Source organism: Lolium perenne, chromosome 5 (assembly GCF_019359855.2).
Source record: "Lolium perenne isolate Kyuss_39 chromosome 5, Kyuss_2.0, whole genome shotgun sequence".
Classification (NCBI taxonomy): domain Eukaryota; kingdom Viridiplantae; phylum Streptophyta; class Magnoliopsida; order Poales; family Poaceae; genus Lolium; species Lolium perenne.
In genome coordinates, this window is record NC_067248.2 from 161294728 (window position 1) to 161305715 (window position 10988).

The 10988-nt window shown below is 42.3% G+C and overlaps 1 protein-coding gene across 1 annotated transcript; it reads right to left on the minus strand.

Moving 5' to 3' along the window:
* Positions 1 to 1294: 1294 nt before the first annotated feature.
* On the minus strand, positions 1295 to 3036 carry LOC127300421 (small ribosomal subunit protein eS19). The gene is made up of 4 exons (XM_051330524.2): positions 2831 to 3036; positions 1966 to 2056; positions 1674 to 1857; positions 1295 to 1574 (listed from the first exon to the last, which is right to left on the minus strand). The coding sequence occupies exons 1-4, from the start codon at positions 2942 to 2944 to the stop codon at positions 1502 to 1504; spliced, it is 462 nt and encodes a 153-aa protein (XP_051186484.1). The 5' UTR covers positions 2945 to 3036; the 3' UTR covers positions 1295 to 1501.
* Positions 3037 to 10988: the final 7952 nt, after the last annotated feature.

Here is a 10988-nt window from a genome sequence, read left to right on the forward strand (position 1 = left end):
GATGGTCGTCCATTCACACGTTGAAAGCAATGTATATCCTATTTCCTGTGCATTTGAAAGTGGGCATGGATAGGTACTCTGAAGAACAAATCTCACACGGTTGTTGAGCTCTTTAAATTGGATACGAAGTCCGAGTAGTACACGAGGACAAATGCAGTGGATGCACCTTCCCATTTATTAGGACCGCCTCTGTGTTCACAAAAAGAAGGATCACCTCACTCATTCAAATCTCACAACTATAAGTCAAGGTTCCAATGTTCAACAAGATATTACAATATCAAAAGATGAACGGAGCACTTGCCTACCATGCTCTCTAGTTTACAAATTCCAACCCAACTGTCAGAGTCATCCCCCAAGAAACTAGGTCAAACCTGTCGCTGGTGAGGTGACCGGTGAGTATCCATGCACAAAATGTCGCTCGTTGTGGCGCTACAACAGTGACAACAGGTGGGGTGCAAGAGGGGACACGATGACTATGTGAAATAATCCTCCGAGTAGTTTGTATATTTGCAAAATATGTTGCACCGTATGGTGAAAATCTGTAATACAGTAATACAAGGCAGTGACATTTTCTTTCATTTCACATCATACATAGTGTGTGAAATTATGAAGTTGACGTTGAATTAGAGTTTGGGGAGCTGATGGGAAGTACTCCTCTTCTATCAACAATCTAATCATACTGGTAATAACTTTTCACATCATGCCCTCTGGAAACCTTTTATTTTAGAAAATCAAACAACAAACATAATGGTTTTGGTGAGATCAGGTAGTTTCATATCCTTAAGTGATAGAAATGACCCTCTTTCTTCATAGCAAGGTACAATGGCTCAAATTGCTCTGATTTCCAGTCCTTTCCGGATCAAGATAACCCTGCTCTGATTTCAAGATCCCTGTGTTTGGTAGCCACATCATTGTGTTCTCACGGCTGATTTTCTCTCGGTTGTGTTCCCTAGAACGCTAATTACTCTACCCCTAAGTGAAGCACCTTGTTTGCAAATTCATATTTAAAAAACTTATCCACCATTGCTACTTAGCTACTCAAAGGAATCCTGGGCCCGTTTTCCCAAGGCAAGCATATCTACAGCAGGTAAGGGGTTAATCACCCTGAGATTCTTCATAAAACTTTGCATGTGCTCTTATAGATTAATCATCAAGTTTCAAGCATACTATCATAAGCATTTCCTATTGCACAACCTTTGGATCAACAATTACTATGTAGAAAACATAAACTAAGCAAGACAAACAGACCATGACAAATATTACAGTAACAATTACAGAAGTCACATTCACGAGATAAGGAGAAATCCAACTTCATCATAAGAGTTCGAAAGCAAAAGATAATCCCAGAAGAACTGGAAGTTAATTTAGACGCTCAGACAATATCTCATTGTACCATAAACTGGATGCATGCTACTACAAATTCTTTGATAACACAGGGTTCAACAAAACTGTAGCCAAACTCTACTACCAAACATGATTCCATCAAAGGGATTCCACCTGCTTAGAATTCAGCAGGAACGGTTCCAGCAACCTGGTCAAGATCGCGCCTTCCCTGGGAGGTGATGAGCCTTCCACTGCAACAGAACAAAGCCAAATAAGATAAGCAAAAAACAGGCATAGAGATAGAACTAACAATGACCGAACACAAGAAAGCACAGAAGCAGATGCATTACCCCTTGGGGTCAACATCGACGATGCCCATCTTCTGCAACTCCTGGAGGATGTTGCGGGAAACAGCACCACTGCTCTTGCAGAAGTGCGGGGGACGTGAGCCATTCCTTTGGCGTCCACCATAGATCTTCTGGAAGCCACCGATCCCAATACCCTGCCTCAGGTAGATCTTCCTTGCCATCGAGGCTGTGACAAGATAGAATGACGGATCAAAATTTGCATATGACCAGTAAATTCAATTGGACACGTGAATGAACATAGTAAATGGGAAAGGAAAAAAACAGGTCGACTCACCAGCCCTGATGTAGTACCAGTCAGCATCATAGGGTGGGAGCTCCTTGAACCTTGCAGTCTTGACAATGTCAACCCACTCCGGAAGCTCCATCTGTATGAGCATAGAGTATTTCAGTGCCCAGAATTCTAGGAAGCAATGTTAAAAGACATCGACATAAACAAGATTCAAATGGTGGGTCTAACTTTAAATCAGGAGATATTCCATCTATCGTCCCATTGTTCGTAGCCACTCAACCAGCTATACTTCCTAAATAGACTTTCTTTAACATAGACATGCTAAATGACTAAGGATATTGGAATGCTTACAGCACAATAATATAAGGATCAAAGAGAACTAGATACTGTGGAGATGGCTCTTGAAGTAAATCACATCAATTGAACATTATTGCCATCCACAAATACGAGGGTACAGACAATAAAGATACCACTGTAACCAAACTAAAACTACAAAGTAAAAATCCAACAAAAGTAATGTTGAAGAAAATAAACAACGGAACCCAGAGTCAGCCACATGACTATTCCAATCATTTCCATGAGATCTACTAATATAGGTCCATGTCTGATCACTCGATTTACCCACTGCTACATCTACTGCAACAGGATACGACTTCACAAAGCAATCGCGATCCAGATGATATCCTATCGACACACCATCAGAAACTTCAACCGACGCGTACGTACTTGGCTTAACCGAAACACTAGATCAAAAATTTATTCGGGAATGAACAGAATATATGCGCTCGACACGACATCACAAACAAATCGCACGGGATGGCGCTAAGATCCCGAAGGCAGGCGCCTGCTCCAGCAAATACGCTACTTGAATCAGCCATAGCGACGGATCTGAGGTAGCTGGGTGCGTTACCTTGCCGGAGCGCTTGAGGTGGGCGGAGTAGGCCTTGACGAAGGCGTGGGGGTTGACATCCTTCACCGTGCGCGCCGTGGAGGCCGCGGTCTCGGCTGGTGCCGCGGTCGCCATCCTGTCCTCTCGCCGGCGAGGCCGCTGTCTTCAGGGAGGAGGAAGATGGGTGCGGCTGCGAGGGCTAGGGTTTTGTGGAGGCGGCGTGCGGGAGCGGAGGCGGAGGAGGGAATTTATACTGATGAGGAGATGGGTTATGGGCCAGGTGATGCAGGTTGGGCCGATTGGGCCTCCTGGGGTTAGGGTTATGCACTGCAGGACATGCTGAACATAAAGCTTCCAGAGTTCCAGCTCTGCTAAGAAAAGACTCTTTTTTTCCGCTCAAAAAAATTCTAAGAAAAACTCGGAGCAAGAATTTTCACCCTTGAAAAAAATGGTTGCTCGATAAGGTAGAGTGATGTAAAGACAATTTTGATGTGAGTTTTACGACCAACAAAAAATGCGACAAGGGGCGTGGAGTGGTAAACAGTAGGACATGCTGAACTTAAAGCTTCCCGTTTTGCTAAAAAAAAAACTAGGAGCAAGAATTTTCACCATTGAAAAAACGGTTGCTCGATAACGTAGAGTGATGTAAAAACATTTTTTATTTAAGTGTATATAATAAACGCGTCAAAAGGGGTAGAGTGATGTTAAATAGTTTTGATGTGAGTATTCCTTATAAAAGTGCGCGCTAGAGGGTTGCAAATTTTGGAATAGAGCTTTTACTTGCACAGCAAATGTAGATCAACCAGTTGATAGAAACTACTACTCCCTCCCAATGTTTTAGATATTTTCGAGGTGGACTAGATACATAATAAAATGAGTGAACCACGGGTCTAGATATGTGTCTATCGGTGGTAGTCTTTTTTGTTGTCCATATAACATATATCTTCACTATACATGTCTACTGGCGGTATTTTTTGGTGTCCATGTAATACATATCTCACTCGTCGTACATCCAATATTTTTGTTTCTCAAATAGCCATTGGCTTATAGTTCATTTGTGCATATTTAGCAGAAAAAACTTCCAGTAGTCGCAAACCAATTTATCTTTTTTCTTGATGTGTATCACATGAAATACGAGCTACTCGATGCAACCATCAACTTGCAGTACCATTTGAATGTTTGAATCGGCAGTATATATACAAGCATCCTACCCAGAAGTGGGTCCCTTATTTGAATTCAAATGTACGCTAAATACAATCTAGAGAAAATTAGGGGGTACAGTAACGGGTGGGAGGGGATAATGAGGTTTGACCAAAGTGACATGTGTTGGCTAGGGAAGGGGTGCACAACTACCCATATGGGTAGCAGGTTTCTTCCCCCTTCATACTGTAGTGCTCTCAGGTCATCTATTGACTCAAGTTGTTGTCCTTTCTATATTGTAGTACTAGCGTATGCCACATTATTGATTCATCCTCTCCATCAGGGTGTGACGGTAAGAGGTTGCAAGGTTTTGTTAATGTTAATGTCTATTAAACGCGAGCTTCGTCAAGGGGATCCCTTGTCACACTCAATTCATAATGGTTATGAATTATTGTCTCGTATTCTCACTACGAGGACCATGGTATCCTCTCTGTTATGCGGTTTTATGGTCTACGTAATCGTTACTCTCTATATGCAGATGGCGTAGTGGTCTTCACCAAACCCACCACTTTTGAGCATGATGGCATCCATGCAATTATTTGTTGCTTTGGTGTCGTCTTAGGTCAGGTTTGATGGTCAATTAATTGCAGCAAAGCCATCGTAATCCCATCTACTATGACGAGGCCACACTGGAATCGACCGGCCCTATTTTGGCCTTCCTAGTAATAGATCTCACATGCAAGTACCTTGACCTCCCACTCTCCATATGCATGCTTCGTGTGATCGATGTGCAACCTCTTATCGAGAAGCTCGCTAAGAAGTTGTCTCCCTAGAAGATGAGTTGCTTATGAAAGAGGGGGTGGTTTTTGTTCAAGTAGTTCTTACCCAGTTAGTGGTTTAACACATGTGGATGTTAGATTTGGATCCATGGGTCATTTGGTGCATGGAAGAACTTTTTTTTTGAAACCTTAAAAAAATTGAAACCTTGCATGGAAGAACTTTGGCGGGGCTTCTTATGGTTTTGACAGGATGATGCACGGGGAGGGATCGTATGTTGCGTGGCATTTGGTCTTCCAACCCAAGCCCCTAGATGGGGTAGGTTTCCATCAGAGAGCTTCAAGTCATCACCTTAAACATGATCCCTAGCATTTTAACGCGACTCTCAAAGCTAGGGTTTGGTTCCAAAAGATAGACTTAAACAACCCCTGGATTCGCCTCGACTTTTATGATATGCCTAAAGAGCGTGCGATTGTTCACTTCAACAACGTGTATGGCATATACTAGGAATTTTTTTGGACGCACATCACAAATGTACTTGAAAAAGTTGTTTGCCCAACAGATCGACTATTCTCGACGAGAAGGTGGATACATATGTGTTGTGTTCGTGTTCATAACGGTGTTTTGGTTGTTGGCATGCAAGAGTGGCAGTCAACCACATCCTCCTGCCTGGTTAGGCACATTTTGTTGACTAGTGTGTCCCAAGAGTGAACTAGCGACTATTTATACTCCGCCCACCACTACTCACATATCTACTCTCTTTGTCCCCTATTAATTGACTTTAATTTAGTATAACTTTGTACTTTAAATCAGAGTTAATTATTATGGAACGGAGGGAGTAGTATACGAGCCCACCACTCATCCAATCCACCAACCTCGATCTTTCACACCGAAGGATCGAATATCGAGCTTCCGATGGCTAAGGTGACACAATGATGACAAAAGGGAACACATCAAAAGCATCTTACACTATAATCATCAAACTTTCTCAAATATGTTCTTTTTCGACCTCTATCCAGTTGAGGATTCCGCTCCATAAATTCTCAGGACCATAATGTACCAAGGTGGATCGAGAATGAATACTAAAACAAAAATGACATTGGTGAGAATTTGCTACCGTGCAACCACGGCAGATTCCAGCGTTGGCTCATGGAGGATAAAGGTGTCACTACAAATCCCGAAGGTGTTCTTTGTGGGGTGGGTGAAGGAGGAGAAAGAAATCAAGAATGTCCGAGCAGGAGTAGCTGCATGCTGAGTAAGCATAATGTGCTTGGAGTGAACTTTTTTTTTTGAACAAGGAAAGGCCTAGAAGGCCCAGGAGCTTTCATTCCATCACACGTGGTGGGTACAAATTTACAGGGAAGTCCTCGGGCATCTCTTGCACCAAAAAACATGAATTTGAAGAAAGGCCCTCCCAAATTACATAAAACACCCCAAGACAAAAACCGAAAAAGCAATCGGGTCCCTGGGCGCCACCACCACCATTCGTCGGCGACCTCGAGACGCTGCCGTCGAGATACGATGCCGATATGCTCGGTAGCATACTTCCGGCGATGCTGCTGATCCGACGGCCGCTTCTCCTCCTCCGGAGACGAACCACTTGGCGGTGGAGAGACGACGAGCTCCGACGAACAGAGCGATGAAGAGCCTCCGTCATGGAGGTTGCAGATGGGCCGCCATGCCGGCCAAATATCGTGCCGTCGACGAGGAGCGGCGCGTGTTCCGCACAGAAGAGCTTCGCCGATGAAGCTCCATAGCACCCTGTAGGCATGCGCTGATGAGCAGAGGTCCAGCTCGTCCAACCGCCACCTCTCCTCTCACCACCACGGCGAGGCAGAGAAGATGAACGGAGAGACGCGTTGGAGGAGCAGCTCCACCAGCAGAGAGGGCAAGATCCCTCCCCAAGAGACAAAAGCAGCCAGCCTTTCTCCAGCTCCTCCTCGCCACCATGGCCGACCAGGAGCAAAGAAATAGCAGGCCTAACAGCACCAGGTTGCCTCTCCTCCTCGCCACCATGGCCGGCCAGGAAGGCATCGCCTGCGCTGAGATCCAGGGGAGAAGAAGATCCCTCGACCACCAGGTTATTGAAGAAGACGCTGCTGCTCTCAACCTCTCCTCCCTCCGGCCATCGGAGTAGAGGAAGAAGGAGAAGCAGCCCTAGGAAGGCCTAGATCCGGCGGCATAGATCTCGGCCGACGTCCTCTCTACGGGGAGAACCCCAAACGGCGGCATTGATACGTCCCAAACGTATATATAATTTCTTATGTTCCATGCTACTTTTATGATCATACTCACATGTTTTATATACATTATATGTCGTTATTACGCATTTTCCGGCACTAACCTATTGACGAGATGCTGAAGAGCCAGTTGCTGTTTTCTGCTGTTTTTGGTTTCAGAAATCCTAGTAATGATAATGATTCACATGTTGCTACACCTCCTACCATCAATAGTGAAATAATTGGTGTTGGCAATGTTTCTACTCCTAGTGCAAAGCGTGCAAAATTACCTGAAATTACTAAAACTGCTGAAACTGCTTGTGATAAAACTGCTGAAATTTTTTCCAACATTGGGGACAATGATCCCATTGTTGTAGCTCATAATGGTTTAGATTTTGATGATTGTAACATCTCTGAAGTTATAAAGTTCTTACAAAAACTTGCTAGAAGTCCTAATACTAGTGCTATAAATTTGGCATTTACAAAACATATTACAAATGCTCTCATAAAAGCTAGAGAAGATAAACTAAAACTTGAAACTTCTATTCCTAGGAAGTTAGAAGATGGTTGGGAGCCCATCATTAAGATGAGGGTCAATGATTTTGATTGTAATGCTTTATGTGATCTTGGTGCAAGTATTTCTGTTATGCCTAAGAAAATTTATGATATGCTTGACTTGCCACCATTGAAAAATTGTTATTTGGATGCTAATCTTGCTGATAATGCTAAAAAGAAACCTTTGGAGAGGATTGATAATGTTCGTATTATGGTTAACAATAACCTTGTTCCCGTTGATTTTGTTGTCTTGGATAATGAATGCAATGCATCTTATCCCATTATATTGGGAAGACGTTTTCTTCGAACTGTTGGTGCCACCATTGATATGAAGGAAGGTAATATTAAATATCAATTTCCTCTCAAGAAAGGTATGGAACACTTCCCTAGATATAGAATGAAGTTACCTTATGACTCTATTATTAGAACAAGTTATGTTGTTGATGCTTCGTCTCTTGATGTTACTTGATACACACTTTCTGCGCCTAGCTGAAAGGCGTTAAAGAAAAGCGCTTATGGGAGACAACCCATGATTTTACTACAGTATTTTGTTTTATATTTGAGTCTTGGAAGTTGTTACTACTGTAGCAACCTCTCCTTATCTTTATTTTATTGCATTGTTGTGCCAAGTAAAATCTTTGATAGTAAAGTCAATACTAGATTTGGATTACTGCGCAGGAACAGATTTCTTGCTGTCACGAATCTGAGCAGAATTCTCTGTAGGTAACTCAGAAAAATCTGCCAATTTACGTGCGTGATCCTCAGATATGTACGCAACTTTCATTCAATTTGGGCATTTTCATCTGAGCAAGTCTGGTGCCATTTTAAAATTCGTCTTTACGGACTGTTCTGTTTTGACAGATTCTTAAGAAGACCCAAGCGTCTAAGCTTGGGGATGCCCAAGGCATCCCCTTCTTCATCGACAATATTATCAGGTTCCTCTAGTGAAACTACATTTTTATTCCGTCACATCTTATGTGCTTTACTTGGAGCGTCTGTTTGTTTTTATTTTTGTTTTGTTTGAATAAAGTCGGATCCTAGCATTCTTTATATTGGAGATATTACGCTCCGATGTTTCGTATGAACACATGTGTTCTTAGCTTTATCTTTAATGTTCATTGCGAAAGTTGAACTACCTCATTCATTGATATATGGTTATAAACGGAAAATGCCGCATGTGGTAAATGGTATAATATCTTGATTAATGTGATACTTGGCAATTGTTGTGCTCATATAGATTTTGTTTAAGCTCTTGCATCATGTACCTTGTACCCATTAACGAATAACTACATAGAGCATGTTAAAATTTGGTTTGCATGATTGTTCTCTCTAAGTCTAGATATTTTCTGGTTAAGGTGTTTGAACAACAAGGAGACGATGTAAAGTCTTATAATGCTTACAATATGTTTATATGTGAGTCTTGCTGCTCCGTTTTATACTTGAGTTTGCTTCAAACAACCTTGCTAGCCTAGCCTTGTATTGAGAGGAATTCTTCTCGTGCATCCAAATCCTTGAGCCAATAACCATGCCATTTGTGTCCACCATACCTACCTACTACATTGTATTTCTCCGCCATTCCAAAGTACATTACTTGAGTGCTACCTTTAAATTTCTATTCTTTACCTTTACAATATATAGCTCATGGGACAAAATAGCTTAAAAACTATCGTGGTGAAGAATATGTACTTATGTGTCTTATTTCTTAGTAAGTTGCTTGTTGAGCGGTAACCATGTTTTCTGGGGACGCCATCAACTCTTTTAACTTTGTTGAATATCATGTGAGTTGCTATGCATGTTCGTCTTGTCTGAAGTAAGGGCGGTTTTCACAATCAAATGGTTTGAGTATGCATACTGTTAGAGAAGAACATTGGGCCGCTAACTAAAGCCATGATTCATGGTGGAAGTTTCAGCGTGGACAGCTAATCATCAATCTCTTATGAGAATATTATATGTTGTTAAATGCTTAAGCATTAAAAGAGGAGTCCATTATTTGTTGTATATGTTGTCCCGGTATGGATGTCTAAGTTGAGAATAATCAAAAGCGAGAAATCCAATGCGAGCTTTCTCCTTAGACCTTTGTACAGGCGGCATAGAGGTACCCCTTTGTGACACTTGGTTGAAACATATGCTATGCAATGATAATCCATGTTAACCCAATCTAATTAGGACAAGGTGCGAGCACTATTATTATACTATGCATGAGGCTTGCAACTTATAAGATGTCTTATACATAACTCATATGCTTTATTACTACCGTTGACAAAATTGTTTCTTGTTTTCAAAATGAAAAGCTCTAGCACAAAAATAGTAATCCATGCTTCCCTCTGCGAAGGGCCTTTCTTCTACTTTATTGTTGAGTCAGTTTACCTATTCTTTCTATCTTAGAAGCAAACACTTGTGTAAACTGTGTGCATTGATTCTTACATGTTTACCTATTGCACTTGTTATATTACTTTGTGTTGACAATTATCCATGAGATATACATGTTGAAGTTGAAAGCAACCGCTGAAACTTATATCTTCCTTTGTGTTGTTTCAAAGCTTTCTACTAAGAATTTATTGCTTATGAGTTAACTCTTATGCAAGTCTTATTGATGCTTGTCTTGAAAGTATTATTCATGAAAAGTCTTTGTTATATGATTCATTTGTTTACTCATTATCTTCATCATTGCTTCGAATCGCTGCATTCATCTCATGTGCTTTACAATAGTATGATCAAGATTATGATAGCATGTCACTTCAGAAATTATCTTTGTTATCGTTTACCTACTCGAGGGCGAGTAGGAACTAAGCTTGGGGATGCTTGATACGTCCCAAACGTATCTATACTTTCTTATGGTCCATGCTACTTTTATGATGATACTCACATGTTTTATATACATTATATGTCGTTATTACGCATTTTCCGGCACTAACCTATTGACGAGATGCCGAAGAGCCAGTTGCTGTTTTTTGCTGTTTTTGGTTTCAGAAATCCTAGTAAGGAAATATTCTCGGAATTGGACGAAATCAACGCCCAGGGTCCTATTTTCACACGAAGCTTCCAGAAGACCGAAGAGGATAAGAAGTGGGGCCACGAGGTGGCCACACGCTAGGGCAGCGCGGCCTAGAGGGGGCCCACGCGGCCCTAGCGTGTGGGGCCCCCGTGACTCTCCCGACTCCGCCCTTCCGCCTACTTAAAGCCTCCGTCGCGAAACCCCCAGTACCGAGAGCCACGATACGGAAAACCTTCCAGAGACGTAGCCGCCGCCAATCCCATCTCGGGGGATTCAGGAGATCGCCTCCGGCACCCTGCCGGAGAGGGGAATCATCTCCCGGAGGACTCTTCATCGCCATGATCGCCTCCGGATTGATGTGTGAGTAGTTCACCCCTGGACCATGGGTCCATAGCAGTAGCTAGATGGTCGTCTTCTCCTAATTGTGCTATCATGCTCGATCTTGTGAGCTGCCTATCATGATCAAGATCGTTTCTTTGTAATCCTACATGTT

Bases quoted from the DNA above. Each gene is read 5' to 3' on its own strand.
- LOC127300421 (XM_051330524.2), bottom strand. From the start codon at position 2,944: ATGGCGACCGCGGCACCAGCCGAGACCGCGGCCTCCACGGCGCGCACG. The intron at 2,057-2,830 runs GTAACGCACCCA...ATGCTCATACAG, and splicing joins ACCTCAAGCGCTCCGGCAAG to ATGGAGCTTCCGGAGTGGGT. The intron at 1,858-1,965 runs GTGAGTCGACCT...ATCTTGTCACAG, and splicing joins CTGGTACTACATCAGGGCTG to CCTCGATGGCAAGGAAGATC.